Raw genomic sequence first — 22,135 nt, forward strand, 5'->3', positions numbered from 1 at the left:
TTTCATTTGTTTTATATTTGTAAATTTCAATTTCTTCTTATATTCTATTTTATAACCTTTTCCAAATATTTTAATACTATAGTTTGATTATGCAATGTTCTACATATTTTGTCATGCCTTTATTCTTTACTTTTTAATTTGTTTTCCTTATATTTATCTTTTTCATTTTTGTAAAAATCTATTATTGGACTCGGATGTTACATATATTATTTATTTACTATTTGTTTTTTTTTATACATATCTATGTACATCCTGTCTGTTGATTTTTCAATTAATAAAATAATAATAAATAATAATAATTCTGCCGGTATGTGTGAATGTGTTTGTACGGTTCAATATCGAATTTTGTTTTGTGACCTTCTTATATTCCTCAATTACATAGATTAAGTCATGGGTTGGTCACATCCGATTTTTTTTAGTTGTAGTGGTTCTCATATAAGCGATGACGAAATCGAGTATGGACCAAATATAATATTGAGAGTGCAGACGGTTAACGGCAAGCAAGTGGCGTTAACGCTTTCCTGAGGAATCCGTGGCGTAAAATAAATTCAACATCCCAACGTCATAATTATATTATATGTATGTATGTGTGTGTGTGTTTGGAATTGCTTGCACCGGTTTTAGATCGAAAGTGAAAGCTCTGTGTGGTTTTGGTCGTTAGTGTTATCGGTAAATTCGTCAGAATCGTTCGGTGCACTTGAGGGCTTTCAAGTTTGACTCATTGCGTGCGAAGCTCCACAAGTTTAATGTGCTCGCTTAGCACGAAAAGCGATCTATACTTGAAACGATCACAGGCCGATCAAGAAATGCTCTCGTTCCAAAGCATACCATAAATTTGAAGATGGAATAAGTATCCAAAATGCGTTTCCCAACTGGAAAGAAAGAGGACATAAAAGACAGTTGAAAAATATATGTACATATGTATACTAGTGTTGTACCCGATGAAATATCACCACATGGGTATGGGCATATTAAGTTATTAAATAAAAATAAAATAAAAGAAATGTGTCGTCGGTCCTGTGATCGATCCGTACACGGTGCAATTTTTTTCAAATTGCTTTTAAATATATTTAATTTAATATTTATATTTAATTGTTTAATATGAAAAGAAAATCGTAAAAAAAACTTAAGTAAAAAAACTATATTAAAAAAAGGCGGTCCATAAATGAGTTTATGTATTTACAGAAATTAACTTTTCAATCATCTGATAAATTAAATCAGCTGATAACTAAAAATAAAACTATCACTGTTTGATCTGTGTACATATGTATATCAAGCTTGTATTGGTTAGAAAGTTTGTTTTGTAGGAATAAACAATGAAATTTGAGGTTATGAGTTGCAGCCGGAAATACATATGTATACTCATTTATGCCGGGAACCTTACAGTTTAGAATAGTTTATTAATACTAAGATTGCTTTAATGATTTGCTTTAAGAATAGTTTATCAATGTATGATTGTCCATAAATGAGTTTATGTATTTACAGAAATGAACTTTTCAATCATCAGATAAATTAAATCAGCTGATAACTAAAAATAATTGTATGTGATGTATGTATGTAAGCTTATTGTAAAAAACTAAATGTATGTAAGCTTATTGTAAATCATATTAACAATTAGATACAACATAACTTCTTATTGAATACTTATCTCCGTGAAGAGATATACTTTTATATACTTAACTCCGTGAAGAGATATACTTTTATCCGTGAAATGTCAGATTTGACATATTTGGTCAAAAATCAATATATATCGTGTATTACATTACATGAAGCTAGACGCCAAATTTGAAATTTATATATACATATGAGAGTTAAAACTATAAATATTTAAATATTAGAGATAACGAGAACCTATAGAGCAAATTTTATAAAATATAGAGTGAATTATAGGCGTTTAAAAAATTAAAATCTGAAATGGCCATATCAAGGCGAAAAGGTTGAAGATAGATTATGGTAGCCTTACGTACCGTCATATACATCACCGTACCCGAGATTCTGGATATTTGATACGCATTGTATATGATATTTTAACTCCAACGTAATGGCAGACGATACATTAACGTGTATTGATGACCAAAATGAGCAATATGGCAAAGTATGAAAACGATCGGATAAGAGATAAAAATGACCACTGACACGAAAGCCATGTGAAACGTAAAGGAGGTATGTAAAAAACAACTACCTCCCTACATATAAACAATATAAAACACCAATAGAAAAATTAATTAAATAAATTTTCAATAGATGGCGCTATATGCTCAAAGACTTATTTTCCTAGAGGAAACATTGGTAGCAAACAGTATATATATAGAAGTTTTTCGTTCATTTGTTATTATATTCGTACGTTTTTTTGACAGTTTCTTTAAATATGTCGAATCGAAACGACTAGTATATGTAGTTCGGAAAGCGTTATCTTACATAGCCACACACATACAGCCACACAGAATGGCACTATTATATGTATACTAGTGTTGTTCCCGATGAAATATAATCGCATGGGTGCTGGAATATTTAGTTATTAATTAAAAAAAAATTAAAAGAAATGTGTCGTCGCTCATGTGTTCGATCCTCACCTTTTAAATATGTTTATTTAATTTCATATCTGTATTTAATTGTTTAATATGAAAAAAATGGTATAAACAAAATACATACAAACAATATAAAACACCGATAGAAAGATTAATTAATTAATTAAATAATTTTTCAATATATGGCGGTAAATCCTCTGCCAAGAGGAAACATTGGTAGTAAATAGTATATATAGAAGTTTTTTTTCTTTTGTTATTGTATTCGTATATACGTTTTGGCAATGGTTTAGCTGCGTCGTACATATGTATTTCGAATCGAAACGACTATTATAGTACGGCGAGCGTTATCTCACACGTACACATACACAGCCATTGTAGGTTGTAGGTTGCTTCTATATACTTGTAGGTTGCTTCTATGTACATACATATATTTAACTGAAATTTCACCTAATTCACGAATCCACCCGAAAGTGTTATCTTGCCGAATACATAAACTAGGCAAAAGTTGGCCCAATTTATGAATCTTGCAAGTAGGCTAATTTGGTGCAAAACATGTTGGAGCACCTTCATCATCGTCTTTATAACGCATTAGCCAACATCTTTTATACATATATTTACGACTTAAATATTTACCTTTTATTTTTCTACCCCCCCCCCCTCCCCCCACCCCAAATAAGAAAACGTTCCATTTCATAAGAAGAAATATGAAAAAAATTACTACTTTTTTAATAACTTTTTTTTATTTTGCCTGAAGTGCATTATTTAATAAATTAAATAAATTGTTTAAATTTTATTTCATATTTGCATTTGTAGATAGTAATGATAAAAACGATGTTTAAAGCACTACCGCCAGCCCATTAAGTGCTTTAAACATCGTTTTTATCATTACTATCTACAAATGCAAATATGAAATAAAATTTAAACAATTTATTTAATTTATTAAATAATGCACTTCAGGCAAAATAAAAAAAAGTTATTAAAAAAAATAGCTTATATTTAAGATTTCACCCAGATATAGAAGAATTCGATTTCTACTTTTATACTTCAATCGTTTGTAAAAAATTAGAGAAACTGCTACTACAGAAAATTTTATAACGGTTAGCCGATATGATACGATAAGTCAGCCAACAAATCTCTACATCTTTAGGTACCTCTAAAACTTAAAGGAAATATCAAGTATAACTACATATATAACTATACTTTTCAGGGAAATTCTAAAATAACAATAGAACGTTCTATTAATGTTCAAAGCAAGAGAGCGAAAAAGTTTGTAAACACACGTTTTCTTCTATGAAATGAACAATAGTGCCCCCAGCTCTAGCTGAAGTCTACTTTTAGTAGTCCAGTTCCTGGATTCGTTTCTAGCTACACTCTCTTGGGCACCATTCCAGTGACTTTTCCACCTTATCCCACGGCAATGAAAGAAGTAAACCCGAGAGAAAGAAGCATATGAAGCGAATCCATAAACAGTACGAAGACAAGATTGCAGTTTCTCAACAGATGATTCAGACGAGGAAATGGGTGTGGTTTTTTGTGGTTATATTTGGAAACGCATGCAAAATCATCTCAGTGACAATTTCAGAAGATCACTTGATCTTAAGAAGTGAAAACTGACCTGCGAAGGTGGTGCCGCAGCCGCGACCATAAGCAACGCCATGACCATCACTCCAGCACTTTGAAGGGCCATCGTCAGTGCAACTTTTACTTTTTTCCTCTGCTTCCTCCTCTTGTTGTGCTCGTGTGTGTGTTTAGCAGCAGTTGTTATAATCTCGATAGACACTCGAGATGATTTTCTCCCGGCGTCATCTTCTGGATCTCCGAAATCGGTCACGTTCAATCGAACGTGCGCTCGACATGATCCGTCAACTTGACACTCTCACCTGGTCTATCTGACGCCAGTTGTCATTACAGTAGACCAAAAGTCGATGCAAAATTTTGAGATTCACTCCCTGGCAATTGTTCTAATGTAGTATCGTGTCTGTGACAAGAGAGGCACGCTGGAAGTTCGGCTTTTATTATATCACTAGTAACCAGGTGCACTTGATAAAAATTGAGCACTGTTTAAAAAACTTGTTGGTACAAACAATTATCAATGTGGCTTCAAATCTGTGAATAATAATAATTGGTAAAATAGTTATAAAAAATATAGAGTGAAAAAGAAAAAGTTATAAGCGTTCAAGCAATTAAAATCTGACCTAACAAGATGACGGCGAAAAAGGATATAAGGGCCGGGCCGCACCGTGCAACTTTGTCGGCCGACTAGTTGCGCGACACGAAACAATGTATGGAAATGTGTGCGATAAACAAGTTGACGGGTGTGGCATGTCCCATGTACCTGCATGCATTGGTCTGGTCGCCATCAACCAAGTCGCTCGCAAGTCGCACGGTGCGGCCCGGCCCTAAAGCAAGAAGAGGCTAAAGCGATCGACGTGGACGAACATTTTGGTCGATTAACGTCACCGTGTAGTCATACGATGCAGCATTTTCAAACGTGTCTATTACGATTATTTTTCACCGTCGTAATGGCGGACGTCATATCCACTTATATTGATGACCAAACCGAGCAAAATGGCAAAGTTTGAAAACGATCGGATAAGAACCCAAACTTCGTCACACGACAAAATCGTTTTCGAAAAAGTATGGAACGCTGTATGTTTGGCATTATGCATTATGCCCAACTACCAGTAGTATGGCTCGGTGGTTGGGCGCCGAGAGGACGCCGGGTTCGATCCCGATCGACCTCTTCACCCTTGAGAACACTTAGAAGTGTTCTCAAGGGTGAACCTAACCTAACCTAACCTAACCTAACCTAGCCTGAGAACACTTCCTAACCTAACTTAACCTAACCTGAGAACACTTCCATAACGCTTTTGTGTCGAATCGCGCCTATAGAAGTTATATTTTTTATGAACACCGTGTAGTTGTTTGCACGACTGTTAAGTTAAGACTGTTGATTGCACGCCAGAACAAATAATAACATTTATATTATAAATAATATAATTCAAGAAAATACGCAACTTTGCCCACATCTGAATGAAAAATGTCCATTATTGGATACAGAGTGCAATCCAGGAGGCTTTAACTACAAACGTGGGTTTTTAAGGTACTTTTTTACTGCCAGAATATCGTAAGCGACATTTCGCAATACAAATGATGCATCATTCTTGACAAGTGTGAAGCCTATTTTATTTAACTCACTCACCTACTATGTTTCGCAAAGAATAATATATCAATGGCATTCAATTTTAAATGCGAGGCATATTCCAGATCATTTTATTCAACAGATGATTGTTGATGTGTTCATGTTTATTTTCATCTCAAACTGTGTACCTACGCACGATTGGAAACATCACAGCTATGAGCAAATATCCGTTTAATGTACGCACTGTGAAGCTTACATCGGCTCTAACTGGTTATAAAGGTTCATATATATTTTTTTGCATCTATTGTCTGTTTTATTTTTGGGCTTTGAAAAGGCTCGGAGCCTTAGATAGAAGGGCTCCCATGCAAAAAATCCCGGCGAGTATTCAACTATGCAAAGCTACGGTTTCAGCTTAAGACTATCAAATTTAGTATACTATCTCTAATCAAAGTAGTTTAGACTTTAGAATGCCTGCCCGAGCAATGCTCATCAAACCTGCATATTTTTTTCATATTTAAATGATTATATTAACAGAGCTTTTTAAGCTCTATGCATGTATATGTACTATGTAGATCTGTGGTCTGATTTGAAAATTTATAGATGTGGGTTTTCAAACGATAAAAGCTCAACTTTTTTGTTCGAAGCGTCGCAAATTTATTGGCTTTTAACAATGGAAAGTAAACTGTTGGGTCACAAGTTCTAATAAAACTGTTTTATGGGCCGTATAATTTGCCTTTTGTTGGGGTAGGACGCATGGTGAATGATCAGATGTGTTTGGCCTTTGTGGTAATCGTTAATCGATAAAAAATGTGTTACCTCCATTTGTTAATAAACTATTTCAGTTAGTTCTGTCGTACGAATGCTCCTTACCATTTTTAAAAACGGTAAAAGTTTGATCATCATCGATTGTAGAGATCACCATGGGCTATATTTGTATCGTATTGACAATATTCAAAGAAAAATCATATAAAAAAAAATCTGACAAAACGAGTGGGGGACGGAAAGTCAAACAAACAATGGGTTAGCTGTCACCGTCTCCAAATTTTTTGGATTCTTAAACGTGTTTATTACGATTATATTTTACCATCGAACTAATGGAAGCAATTGAAATCTCTATCGGCGGCCAAACCTCGCAAAATGGTAAAGCTTCAAAGCGATCGGAAGAGTGTAGGAAGTTTGTCCATACTAACGGACGAAGTGAAGCTAATATTAACCTTTTAAAAAATAGACCACCTTTTTTAGAATTGACTAAATAATTATTGGAGAAAGGTTACTTTTAACGATATTCTGTGTCCTCGAAAAACTCGCTACCTACTACTCATTAGTTCAATATACGAGTCTACTGGCGATGAATTTCAATTACAAATCGCACAATGTGTTATCATCATCACTTAAAATTTATAATTAAATGTTAAAATTTTTAATCATGAAAGTGTAATACATATTAAAAATGTTCACTTTTTATAAAAATAGAAAGCATATACATACATATATGTATGTAAGTCATCGTCTCCAAAATTTTTGGATTCTTAATCGTGTTTATTACGATTATATTTCACCATCGAACTAGCGGAAGTCATTGAAATCTCTATCGGCGGCCAAACCTTGCAAAATGGTAAAGTTTCAAAGCGATCAGTAAAATAATTGACTAAACAATTATCGGAGAAAGGTTTCTACTCTGAATGAGTTCAAAACGTTATGTTTAAATTTTTAATGACATTTTGTGTCCTCGAAAAACTTGCTACCTACTACTCATTAGTTCGCCATACGAGTCTACTGGCGATGAATTTCAATTACAAATCGCACAATTTGTTATCATCATCACTTAAAATTTATCATTAAATAGTAAAATTTGTAATCATGAAACTGTAATATACATATATTCAAAATGTTCACTTTTTATAATAATAGTAATTATTATTATTATTTATTATTATTATTATTTATTATTTTTTATTTTGATTATTTAATATTATTATTTATATGAACTACCTGTCGTCTGGAACACAACTTATTATTATTGAAAATCGAAATAAATAATTATTTAAACAATTTAATTTTGCACACACTGAAAGTATTTAAAAAAAAAATTTAGAAAATTTTGACATTGCCCGTTTACAAACAGAAACGCACAAATTTCAGCTCAAAGTGCGGAAATTATGCAAAATCGAAAGCAGGCATGCATAATAATGGCATTAACTAGGGTCGCAATAGGTCGCATTGCCATTTTCGATTTGCGAATATTAATCGATGGACACGTTTCGAATGTACATATAATATGTAAATTAATATTACTGTTTGACGTGTATTTATTATGTGTATGTGATTTTCGATGCACATGCACTAGAGATGCGTTCGCGCGCGTTTCAACATTTGCCAGTGGCGTCTCGCGCGACACACCCACCCACCGACTGGTCTGAAATACGACTGACTGACTTGGGACTGCCACTGGACTGCACTCTTGCACTTTTCCCCCGATTCAAGTTCACGCGCCGTGCAATATCGGGACTCGGACAGGGCTGCCACCCTCGCGATCGAATTTCAAATTTTCATTTTGAATTTGATGCTTCGTGAAATAGGCAAATATGAAACTGGATTCTGTGATAAAACCGAACATTAAAAAAAACCGCTCAGGAAAAGATTTTTTTGTTTGTGAATTTTTATGTGCGCTTTTTTCAGGGTGCGGAATTTGCAGGGTTTTTTTTTCATATATGATTTTGATTTTTTTAATATTAGTAAAAATAGTTTTTAAAAATCATAATTTTTCTGATTTGTACAAATGCTAAATGCATTTTATTTTATTGTTTTAATTCATTCATTTATTTATTCAATTAGTTTTAAAACTCATTTTTTCTTTAATTAATATTGTGTTTTTTTTTTGTTTTATTGTTCTATTTATAATATTATTGTTCAATGGTCCTTGCAGCCGTATTTGTAAAGTAAATAAATAAATAAATATATGTAGGTATTTTCTTATGCCGATTTTTCATGTTCTTAATATTTTTTTACAAGGCCTTTTCTTCTAAGGTTTACTTCGCAAATGATTCACTGTCTTTTCCTACAGTCTTCCGATCGTTTTGAAATTTTGCCATTTTGCACGGTTTGGTCAACGATGGAAATAAATAAATCGTAAAAAATAATAGTAATGATCACTTTTGACGAAATGTAATGAAACGGTGACTTTGATAACTAGTGGGCTTATGTGTTTGGCTTTCCGCCACCCACTCGTCTTTGCTTCGACCGTGATTGGTTTATTTTTTTATTTAGTTTCACTTCACCAATTTGTCTGACAAACTTCCTCCATTATTCCGATCGCTTTGAAACTTTGCCATTTTGCAGGGTTTGGCCACCGATAGAGATTTCAATTGGTTCCGCTAAGTCGATTGTGAAATATAATCGTAAAAAAACACGTTTAAGAATCTAACAATTTTGCAGAAGGTGACAGCTCGCCCACTGCCAATAAATAACCAGTAGCTTAGTTTGTTTGACTTTCCGCCCCCTACTCGTTTTGTTAGATTTTAATTGTTTAAATGCCTATAACTTTATCGTTTTCACACTTTATCTTATAAAATTTGCAGTATAGGCTCTCATTATCACTCATATACATTTTTACTTCACTAATAGGCTATATAATGAATGTTAAAATGTTTATTTTATAATTCTGATATATGTACATGGGTACGTGTTACGGCCAAATTTTAAACGCTCATTCTGACAGCTCGGACTGATTTGGTCTTTCTGGTTTGATTTTATGTATTTATACTGCGATATTTTTTATATATCATTCCGTTTAACTTGGCAGTAGGAAAAAATAAAAATCATTCTGACCAATAGGAATTGCATAAACTGTACAAGTGTTTGCGAAAACAGTTTGGAAGACCCTATCGTAGAGGTTCATAAAATCATAATCAGAGATCGTCGTTGGATGAATGCTTTTCAAATTGCAATAAACCGCTCCATTACTGTTCAAAGCAATAGTTTTGACAATAGTGAACCATTTGTTGTGCGAAAAACATCGTCCCAACGCCGATCGTTGATCATAACAAAACTCGTTAGCTAATCAATATCTAAATTTTGCCTTCTGCCAAGTCAATTCAAATACACACTCATAAATATAACTCAGTCGGGGAAGAGGCTTTAGGAATTGATTTTTTTTGTTTTCGTTATATTTCATAAAAAATTGTATTCTTTTATAAAAATTTGACCTTCGGCGCTCTCTATTCGATTTTTTTAAAGCCTACGTTTTAATTAAATATTATATTTTTCATATTATCATTATTATTATTGGCTTGATAGCGTATTAAATCAATTTAGGAAAATTACGATTGCCAAAATATTGTCGATATGAATCATTTATATATATTTAAATTTTGAATATAAAATATTATTTTCTTTACAATGAATGTTCTTTATTTAATAACTAGTCACCGGAGCCTGAAGGGGCCGTGTATTGTTCAAAGGTTGTAAATGCATTGTTAAAGGTTTGCCGAATAATGGATAGCACTGTGACTATCCTACCTCTAATAATAACTAGTGGTTTTACCCGGCTTCGCTCGGTATTTGTAATATAAACCGCTTAAACATCACTAATCTAATAGTTAACGTTTTATATAAATTTATTTGAATAGTTTTATTTTATTAAATTAATTTGAATAGTTTTATTTTATATAAATTTATTTGAATAGTTTTATTTTATATAAATTTATTTGAATAGTTTTATTTTATTAAATTTATTTGAATAGTTTTATTTTATATAAATTTATTTGAATACTCATTTATTTTTTATATTAAATTGACTGTCACGAACAAACTCCCTTTCGAAATTATATGTATACCAGAATCCGGCACCTGCGCCCCCGTGGCTGCGCCCTCTAGGACTGCGACCCTAGGGCTTCGCCCTTGGTGCCTTTACCTCCGGGGACTTCGAATCCTTTGAATCGAAAAAAGTCGAATCGGCGCCTATAAATCGAAAAAAAAAACCGAATGTGTGTTTTCGTTTCCCAACGAACATACATACATATATATGTATACAAAGTCTCTTTTTAAATTATATATTAGATTTAACCACAACAACTATCAGATATACTCCCAAACCATTGTCTTTGAATCATACGATTAATAGAAAACGATACTCTTACCTAAGTCCTACCCCCACTCCCCTAAAAGGATGCGCAAAAGCATCAATCAGTATAGGATATTTTATCGTGCGCATCTTGCGTTGAGTAGGGGTAAGCCGTCGTGAAACGACCTTTACATTTGAATTCATTACTATTTCAAGAATATTTTAAAGACAAATTCAGGCAAACACATACCGGGCGTCGCCCGATTCAAAATTATTATTTGGTAATTGCCCTTTGTTATTGTTTACATAGCGGGAACATGTTACTATACATATGCTAGTGTTAATCAAATAAGATTGTGTAGATTTAAAGTTTCGAAACTTTGAAAAGCACCGATTCAAAATGACAGAAAAAGCGTTGAATAGACTTCCTCTTATTTCATTTTTCAAATAATATGTACTCCCAAACACATGTAATCTTTTGCATTGAATGCTGTTTTTTTTTTCCACTTCCTTTTTTATTTTTCTGTGTTGAAAAATATTCAAAATTCGAATCGAATCGTGTGTGACTAATGATCGTTTATATGTCGATACTTTTAATTAGAAAAAACACGCTAATTGCCGCGATTAAAATTTTATACTTCTTTTTAATTAGAATATGCCTTGAAACTGCGCCGAAATTAAATATAAACGACTTCATTAATATCAAATTTTAAAAAATCAATTATATGCATAGTCAAGCCCGAAATTTAAGCAAGTAAAAGTTTCAAGGATGAATGAAGTACTAGATTTTTAAAAATAAAATCTGGTCTAAACTTTGAGGCTTTGAACCCTTCCAAAACTCGTCTACGTATTAAATTAAAGAACCGGTATACCAAATTTGGAGATTCTATATATATGTATATTCAAAACTGTTGCTGAAAATTGCATATTAAACTTAATTGCTTGCCCGAGCGTCTTTGAATGGGAAACCCTCCAAAACCTATATACGCTCTAAATTAGGCTACAGAATGATAGTATACTAAATTTGGAGATTCGGAGACACACTAAATCGGCACAGCATGTATACGTAGAATCCAGCTGTGATGGGCGTATCCTCATGTCATTTTAATACATTTCTTCAAATATGCTAATCACCATCTCTGTTAAACCTATGTCAATACTAGGATAAAATATCACCAGAAAAAAATCCAGGGGGCGAGTTTTGGCCTGAGTCGCCATAGCATCGATCCAGCGTGCTAGCATTTTTTGCAAAACTATCTATAAAAAAAACACGTACCGCGTACTACTCTGTGTGTTTGTGACCTTACCCGGCTTTGATCGAGTCTTTTGTATGGGAGTCTTTTGTTTATTAGCAAAGATTGGCCTTGGAAGGATATTTTTCGAATAAAAATATACTACTCCATTAGTGTTCTAAGCAAGACTGCAAAAAAACATGGTTTTTGTAAGAATACGACAATTGTTAAACATTTTTTGTGCGAAAAGCATCCATCGATTTTTTAGAGTGTAATCTTATCAATTGTTGTGAAACTGTAGATTTGCATAGCGGACGCATTGATGCATTCATCTTTATTTTATTTTTACATAAATATATACCAGGAAGGCTTGAAAGGAAGATCCCAATGCGCCTTCCTGGACAATTAATTACAAACAATGCAGCATTTTTATTACATAAATCACTGTATTGCGAGAAGCTGAAGAACATGAAATTAACAATTAATTCATTCATTCATTGAGATATCTATGGATTTTTAGACAAATTTTTAGAAATTGTACATTCATTAATACAGACAAGATTTGTGACAGCAGGTAGGATATTTTTTTGCCGATTTAATGGAACAGTTTTAACAATGATCAGATCAAATCGGCAAACTCTGATAAGAAACGCTCGACTTAGACTCACAAACATCCAAGTCTAACCAGCAGCATATAAAAGATTAGCCCGGGATCGATCCCGATAATCTCTTGGTGCTAAACATAAACGCAGCCACTGAGCTATACTGCTGGCTAACACTTACATATGTACATATAGTAAATGTGGGTTTAATGCTTACATACCATTAGGCCAGCAGTATGGCTTAATGGTAGCGTGTATGTTTAGCACCAAGTGATCAGTGGGTTCGATCCGCCATACTTCTGGTTAGATTTGGGGGTATTTGTGACTCCAAATCGATCAGAGTTTGCCAATTTTATCTGATCATTGTTGAAACGGTTCCTCAAAATTGGCAAAAAATCATCTTTCTTGCTGTCACAAATCTTCTGTATTTATTGTGTGTTTAGTTTGTAAAAATTATGTACAAAATCTAAATCCACAGATGTCTCAATGGATTAATTCTGTGATTAATTAATTAATTAATTGCTATTTTCATGTTCTTCAGCTTCTGGAAATACAGTGATTTATGTTAGAATAAAAATGCTGCATTGTTTGTAATTAATTGTCCAAGAAGGAGCATTGGGGTCTTCCTGTCAAGCCTTCCTGGTATATATATATATATATATGTGAAAAATTAAATAAATAAATATTCTAGTGAAAGTATATATTTGATATAATTAAAAATCGCAAGCATATGCATTTCTTGCAACAATCAACAAATTCAAATTAGCCGAATTTGCAAGAGAGGGGGGGGGGATGCCAATTTTTATGGTCCTATCAGTCAAGTTAGATAAATTGGATTTGATATCCATCCAGATATTGCCAGCAGCATCGATTTTCAATTTTCGATTAGAAAATCGAATATTTGCTTAATCGGACAATTGCTTTATATCCCCGAAAGCAATTCATGCAGTTAATGGTTTTTCATTGTATGCAATGCTCAGGATGTGCAGAAGGGTGGGGGTGCCAAATTCACATCCTGTCCCAGGTTCAATAGTTTCCAAACACGGTCTCGAAAAAGCCATTGAAAGAGTTCCGTCCAAAAACCGATACAATAGCGAAAAACTGATCGCACTCTGTTCGCCATCGTCACGATCGACGTCACGGTGTTTTAATGGTGTCGGATTTTCTCCCCCATTCCCATGGGGTTTGTATTATACACCCCCTCGTATGCACCTTTAGACGAGCGCACGTCCGGACTATACAAAGTTCAATACTTTTGTTGACTGATCGATTTATTTCCATTAACGATATCGATGACGCCAAAGCTACATACGTCAATCCTCGTGGTCTGGATTTCACGTGACTTTTGCTGTTAGATGAAGGCCTCTCCAACATATTATACATATGTATTTCTGCTCTGAGGAATACCCATCTTAATTGCATAATTCATACACACTGGTTTTTTTTTATTATTTTTTATATTACATATATCTTCTAATATATAATTTGGAAAGAGACTTTGCATATATGTACATATGTATGTATGTAACCTTCGTTCGTTGTTTCGTAGTTTTTTTTTTTCGATTCATGGGCGCCGATTCGATTTATTTCGATTCAAAGGATTCGAAGTCCCCGGGGGCGAAGCCACCTTCGCGCCGGGGGCGAAGCCCTAGGGATTAGGCAGGCGCCGGATTCTGGTATACATATAATTTTGAAAGAGACTTATTTTATATGTTGGTTTGTTCGTGACAGTCAATTTAATAAAAAAAAACAAACGAGTATTCAAATAAATTTATATAAAATAAAACATTTTTAAGCGGTTTATATTATAAATACCGAGCGAAGCCGGGTAATACAGCTAGTAACTTATAACATATAAGTTTCACTTCGTCAATTAGTCTGACAAACTTCCTACACTCTTCCGATCGCTTTGAAACTTTACCATTTTGCAAGGTTTGGCCGCCGATAGAGATTTCAATGACTTCCGCTAGTTCGATGGTGAAATATAATCGTAATAAACACGATTAAGAATCCAAAAATTTTGGAGACGATGACTTACATACATATATGTACGTATATGCTTTCAATTTTTATAAAAAGTGAACATTTTTAATATGTATTACACTTTCATGATTAAAAGTTTTAACATTTAATTATAAATTTTAAGTGATGATGATAACAAATTGTGCGATTTGTAATTTAAATTCATCGCCAGTAGACTCGTATGGCGAACTAATGAGTAGTAGGTAGCGAGTTTTTCGAGGACACAGAATATCGTTAAAAGTAACCTTTCTCCAATAATTATTTAGTCAATTCTAAAACAGATGGTCTATTTTTAAAAGGTTAATATTAGCTTCAATTAGTCCGTTAGTATGGACAAACTTCCTACACTCTTCTGATCGCTTTGAAACTTTACCATTTTGCAAGGTGTGGCCGCCGATAGAGATTTCAAACCCACCGATAGAGATTTCAACGCCGATAGAAGCCCAACCCTGGGATCGAATCCGGCGCCTCTCGACGCTATGCTGCTGGTTTAGGATAATTGTGACATCCAAGTCGATTCCTATCAGAGTTTGCCAATTTAATCTGGCTTAACTATTCAAACACTTCCTCAAAAATTGACTTATACCTGTCCATTAATGTCTCCATTGTCTGATTATGATTTTAATTTGTATATGGTACATACATATACTTAGCCATAGTGTCAATTTGGGGCAAACTGTCATTGCACTATGGTAATAAAAATAAAATATAATAAAAAAAATCTTATTATTTTCTTTAACTTCATAATTTTACTATAGACATCTATGTATTTTTACATTAAACTAAAATATCTAAAAATTTTAATACATAGATAGCACTTTTTTTTAATTCAAGTAATTTTTAATAATGAAGTATGTATGTATTTTACAATATTTGAATAAATATTTATTAATTGTTTCAGGCCGAACTGATTAATCTTCGCACCGAATTAGTAGAAGCTCGTGCATGCCGGGATCTATTAGAGCAGCAAAATGCTACTATATCTATCGGTACTCACTCAATATTCCACATTAAAATTTACAAATAAATGCTTGATATATTTATTATTATTTTCAATATAATACTATTTTCAATTCAGGTTTAACAGACTCCAGTATTGGCGAAACGCTGCGTCTCAGAGGCGAATGCTCTCAGTTGCATCGTGAGAATGCCGCTTTACGAGCCACGGTTTTAGCCCTGCACAGCGAAGTATACGGCGCTCGGTAATTCGGTAATTATAATTAGTCTAATTGTATATTGAGAATTTGATTAAAGCGATCTTTCCTATGTAGGCTGGCTGCTAAATATCTGGACAAGGAGCTGGCCGGTCGCATTCAACAGTTGCAATTGCTCGGAAGGGAGATGAAAGGCGAAGTCAGGGACAGGCTGTGGAGGCAGTTGGAGTCTGAGATACTTCTGCAACGGCACAAGACGGTCGTACGTATGATATTGAGTTTTTAGATGTGCCTTTTCGAATGTGTTGTGATTGAAAAGTGTTTCCTGTCGTTGTGTAGGTGCGTGCCTGTCGCTCCGCGAGAGGCAACGGCTCGTGTACCCGCGTGAAGAATACAGGCTTTGAAGGTAGGACTGTTGCCGGGGAGCCTCGTCATGTTGATGTACCTCGGACTCATCAACAAGGACTTGGAATCAGCATAACAGTATGTTATATTGCTAAAATTAAATCATTGCATTGAATCGTTGATTATTTTATTGATTTGTTTTATTTTTTAGGGTGGTAGAGAGCATGGAGTTCCTATATTAATTTCGGAGCTGGAAGCAGATGGTCCAGCAGCACAAACAGGACAACTTTACGTAGGGGATGCTATCCTTTCTGTGAATAATATAGATCTCCGTCAAGTAAGCCTTTTGTACTGATATGTTTTTTTTTTTAAGATTTCAAGTAGTTCAAATAAACGACTTAACCTAATCCTTACTATTTAGTATGCTATATATTATCTCCTGTATTAATGTGTGGGTATTCTTCAACCTAACCGATCAGCATTGCTTAAAATAAATAATTCGCTGTTCAAGTTTGCTGATATTCTTTCCTCTCGGTCCGTTTCTTTAAAAAAAATCCCACATTTCGTTTAAATTTTGATTCATTCATCTTTATAATGTTTGGATTTTTTTATGTTTCAGGCATGTCACAAAGAAGCAGTGACAATATTACAAAATCAGACGGGCGATTGTACTCTTTGCGTCCAATTCGTAGCTGAAGACTCGGACGAAGAAAATTTTCTAAGCGAAGACGAGTACACGTTCAAGTATACATAATTGATAAATAGGATGAATTATCTTTCATATAATACTAAAATACTACTGTGACTTTTATTCAGGTATCCAATATTCCCAGCTGAAGACGGGTTGGCGGGAGAAGCCACACCTACAGCTCCTCGTACACCAGATCCGACTCAACTTCATCGAAGGTTTATTCGAATCATACCTCTGTATATATTCGCAGTGTATACTTTGTAATGTACTTACGATTGAATTTAATTTTAGGAGTGGATCTGAAGATTATAGCGATTACGCCGTCACGCCGGAGAATAACCATTCCCATAAATACGTAACCCAAAATTCTTATTACAACAATCACAACATATCTCCGAACCAATATGGCGACTATCCATATCAAATATCGCAGAATAATATGTACAATATGAACAATCACTACGAGGACTATTACACAGCTAACAATAACCTGTTGTTGCAACATTCCATTTTGGACATGGACGATAATACGATTAAAATACAGACTGAAATTAAAAACTCTCTCGTTAGCTATGTAGAAGAGAATGTACAATCGCATTCAGACGGTGAAAATTCAAAGGATAACAGCAATGAGAAGTTGAATGTGCGGGATCAGTTTGCATTCCTGAACAAGCATATAGACGTCGTCGATAACTTAAACGAAATCATCGTTCCTTTGAACAGTTTGAACAATTCTCAAAGTAATTCAGAAAGTACAAGCTCCCCCGTTCAGACTTCCAGTGATAATAATATCGTATCTTCGGGGATTTCATGCGGCAATGTGGAAACGAGCGATTCAAAGTCGCCCGTAATATCGAGCGATGCCTTGAACGGCAATTTGTTGAACGATTCAATGACTGAGTTGAATGTTAATGAAAAGCAGACTGTTATAGACACGTCTAAAAGTATAGGTAAAAACTTTAGATATAAGTCTGCTAGGAAAAAGTCTTACGATAAAGTCATCGATGCTTGTTCGAACCTACCAAACGATGACGTAACCTACGATAAGAACAACGACGTCAATCAGAACGTTGGGTTTGTATATCCGAAGATATCTAGCATGAAACCGTTTGCTACCAATCAATATTTAGGACTGTCCGGCAACTCTTTGAACAATTACGAGTCGTCGGTTTCTCCGGACTCCGTCGAGACCACTCCCGTCCACGGCAAGAAGCTCCAATTAAAAATGACCAAAAAGAAACGAGTCGTGAAGAATAAAGGGACGTATCAAGCATTAGACAATGCTAACACTTCGGATATGGAATCGCCTAATAAGGTTATAAAACCGGACAAGAAGTATTACAACGACACGTTTGCAAAGCTCAGCGTCAAAACTATTCAGTCAATATTTGACCAGAGTAATAAAGACGATGCCAAGCTGAAGCTATCTGATGAGATCGAATCGGAGAGCTTCCCGTCTCCGGCGCAAGTCTACGAAGATAAGACTCCTATAGACGAAATACCACTGATGAGCTTCACTCCGGAGCACGCTCTGCCAAACTTGAAACCGAACAATAGCGTTACTATATCAGTCAAGAGCAAAGACGATAATGGAAACGACAAGCTTGCAGAGGTTGAAAAAGCATTGCAGAATCCTTCCAAGATAACGAGTGTTCATAAGTTTCCGATGAAGAATCGAGAGTTCAGGATCGGCACGGCTAAAAGAATACCTCCACCACCTGATGTGATCCACATACCGTTGAAAGACCTGAATGCAGAATTTCACATGAAGTCCACTGTCGTGGGCAACGTCACCGAGCCAGTGAGTCAGACTCTGATCATGCAAAATGCCGAAGAATCCGTAGATAGTCAAGAACTGATAGAGACTGAAATCAATGATATATACCCTGTCCTTGAAAACATAATGAACACTTCGAATATGGTGAGTCACAGCCAGGCCGATATAGACGCCACGTTGAAACTCGCCCTGAGCAAGTTAGAACTGTCCATGCTCGGCGAGAATCCTCTGAAGTTCACCCCGAAGGCTTTGTTACCCCCGCTAGACAGCTACCATTCTGGTCATAGTAAAACGAGAAGCGGCCATCACAAAAGCGAAGTGCTGTCAAACTTCGCCAAAGACCTCATCATCGAAGGCAACGGAGATCCCGACTTCGGCACTCCCGTATAGGCTTACAATCGACAAACACTACACTACATTCCCATAAAGTTGTACTTTTATATATTGTTTTTTTTATTGGATCTTTAAGATTTGCGCAGATAGGAAATTGTAGATGTGTCATTTCATTGGTATCAGGTAAATTGCTCGGAATCAATCATTCGAAAATCATTCAAGCGATTGATGAAGGAATTGACTTCGAGCAATTCACCTAGGACCGTCATCAAACGATCGACAAGCGCCAGACAGACTGAACTACAGATTAACTGTACGTGTACCTTATGCGTGCGCACTGCTCGCACTTACACTAAGCGAAATCTACCCGAAGTCCCGACATACATACACCTACCCTGTATACGTTCTGTGCTTCTGATACTTTAGTTCCGAATTTTGCCTTATTAAACTCGCCAGAAAGATCCAACTCAATTTTAATAATTGCATCTGTGCACATCGAAAGGTTACTCGTCATCTGATGTGCAATCTATCATTCGTAAAGTCGACAATTGCGTTTAAAGCAGCCATCCAGTTAATCTGTGGTTCAGTCTGTCTGGCGCTTGTCGATCGTTTGCACCAAATCCGAAATTTTTAGTCAAATTTTAACAATACTATGTTTGATGCTTGTTAGGTGCAATAGTGGTGTAAATCAAATGATACGACATTACATTCAAAGCAATAACTTTTTATGTCATATAAACTAATATGAATCAGGATAAATATATTTAATGTTGCACCTTGAAATTTGGGTCCGACGATAAAAATGCGAACACGATTAAATCGAACAGCGAAAATTGGGTGTGCGGTTTTTCGCGTTCGGATTTCTCTCGTGCGGTTTTATCCAAACACTGAAATTTGTTAGTAAATGCATTAGATATGCCGTCGTTCCTCATAAACTTGGAAATATTGGGATTTTTAACCGTTTGCCCGCGGCCGTCTTCTATGGAAGCTTTGCGCGACAAGTTTGTAGCGCGACTGTCTTCCATAGAATTTCTGAACTTTGCACGGGATTTTGAGTCTTATATGCGCCTATTTCAACTGTTTTAAGGTTCAAAATTGGTTGAATATATTACTGAGAGTTGAATGCCATCTATTCAATTTGCTTAAAATGAATATATACCAGTCAAAATTAGTTTTTTGTGGAACCATACTGAAACCCCGTTTGTGTGACGTCACGTCTGTTGAACAAGGTTGACGATACGTCTAAATTGTATGAAGAATGATTATTTAACAATTAAGCCAAAACTACGAGATATATTATGTATTTTATTGTTTAAAATAATACTTTATGTGTTAATTAACATATCTGGTTACTTGAGTAAATATTAAAATCTGTATTTAAGGTCAAAAACTCGATTGTCAAATTCGCTATATTTATTGCCGCAGGTAAAGGGTTAAGATACCAACTAACATTACGATGTTGTCTATCTTCAAGATTGTTGCTACTTATAGTGATGTTTTAGGAAATTAAAAAAAAAAATCATAAGAACCTGCTCAAAACTGCAACTGCCTATGTACGTGTATAGAAAAATTTATTTTTTTTGTCTGTGAACTAACAAATTTTATGTTTTATTTATTACTAGATTAGCATAAGAGAGTTTTTGATTGTATATGAGAGTTGATACGGAATCAATACCCTTTTGATGAAGCTTAAAACAGGATATGTTAAGTTGGTCGTTGTTGAAAGTGTGTCAGAATCATGATAGGAATTGTTTTAAATTTCATTGTGAGAGTTCAATTGAATGAAAAGCGTGGTTTTATGTAAAAGTCTATTTAGATGATAAAAAGTTGGCGTCGTTGGATTTGTCATTTGTACGATTGAGCTTTATTTCGTTTATGGTTTACATTTTTGTGAACTTTGCTGAATGTTTTTACCAATTTTTCAAGTATAGTATTATAAGATTAGTATAAAATGCATGTGATTTTTTTTTTTACTATTACTTTTTATCTTACAAGTATGTATACTATTTTTATGTCTGATTCTTTTGAGATTTTGGTGGTCTTCCTATTTAGAAAGTTATATTATACTTTGTAAAAAGCATTTATCGCTGTTGTATGTGTCGATGGTAATGTTATATTATACTTATTATGTATGTATATCGAACCGTGGATAGATCGAGTGAATTCAGTAACTACACGTAAATATCGTACAATACAAAATGCATAATGCATGAAATTGATCTCTTTGAAAATTTATAAAAAAAGCATTGAAAGTGCAAAAGAAAAGTTATAGAATACGCAAGCGTATTCGTATTTGATAAGCCTGTCAATTTTACAATAAAAATCATTCATTTCCTTTTGCCAAATTTGAACGATGTTCGGCAGTAGTCCTAAAATGGATTTGTGGTTGTTTTATTATTTATTATTTATTATACAAATTTATATTTATTTAGATTGCACAAAGGCTTGACATTTGCCAAAAATCGTTTCTACCGTAACGTACTTACATATAGCTTTTTGAATATTATGAATATTTCGTATACATATTGTTAATTATATAATAAATTATTTTTTTATAGCCCTCTAAAAGGTCTAAACTTTGATTTATTCGTACGAATGATAATTCACACTAGGACATTCTATAATATAATATTTACAAATAAGCATATTATTATTATCGTGTATAATAGTATTCACTCTTGCAGCGCGCTCGCTGAATTTATAAAACACTCTTTGCAGAAAATTTTAATCATTTTCTTTTTCTAATAAATCTATCTTTTATTTAATTAAAAAAAAAAAAAAAAACACACGAATTCACAAAATCCAGTATATCGTATACGATATTGTTTTGAAAACGTGGTCCTACACTTATGATTTATACATGAATTAAAAACATACATTGTAATCCTGTTAATATACAAAAGCTGTGAATAAAACGATGATTATCTGAACTGTTTTCAATTTATTGTATTCTTTCCCGAACACAATCAAAGGTCTATTCATACTGGTAGTATGAAAGGAAAAGCAGTATGAAGAGTACATTATTTATTTATTTAAGTTTGGACCATTGTGGCATTACAGAAATCCCTAATGCGCCACAATGGTCGAAATTATACAGATATATGAGAAGAATAAAAATATATACATATACAATATGTAGGGTTGGAATTGAACGAAAGGCTGATGTATGGGCAATGGCTGAGAAAGAGTATGTTACGACTAATTGTGAGAAGGGGATGAAAAGGGGCAGAGATATAACGGTTAGTCG

The 22,135-nt window shown here is 34.2% G+C and overlaps 1 protein-coding gene across 1 annotated transcript in view; it reads left to right on the forward strand.

Moving 5' to 3' along the window:
- The window catches only part of LOC143911837 (uncharacterized), a 75,199-nt gene extending 54,808 nt beyond the window's left edge, over nt 1–20,391 (forward strand). The window contains exons 3-10 of the mRNA XM_077430939.1: nt 15,490–15,577; nt 15,667–15,790; nt 15,860–16,004; nt 16,082–16,225; nt 16,299–16,424; nt 16,707–16,831; nt 16,904–16,993; nt 17,070–20,391. Of these exons, the coding sequence (XP_077287065.1) occupies nt 15,490–15,577; nt 15,667–15,790; nt 15,860–16,004; nt 16,082–16,225; nt 16,299–16,424; nt 16,707–16,831; nt 16,904–16,993; nt 17,070–18,945 (2,718 nt within the window). The 3' untranslated portion in view covers nt 18,946–20,391. The remainder of the gene's footprint in view (nt 1–15,489; nt 15,578–15,666; nt 15,791–15,859; nt 16,005–16,081; nt 16,226–16,298; nt 16,425–16,706; nt 16,832–16,903; nt 16,994–17,069) is intronic.
- The last annotated feature ends 1,744 nt before the right edge of the window (nt 20,392–22,135 follow it).

The sequence above is a fragment of the Arctopsyche grandis genome, chromosome 1 (genome assembly GCF_051622035.1).
Source record: "Arctopsyche grandis isolate Sample6627 chromosome 1, ASM5162203v2, whole genome shotgun sequence".
Classification (NCBI taxonomy): domain Eukaryota; kingdom Metazoa; phylum Arthropoda; class Insecta; order Trichoptera; family Hydropsychidae; genus Arctopsyche; species Arctopsyche grandis.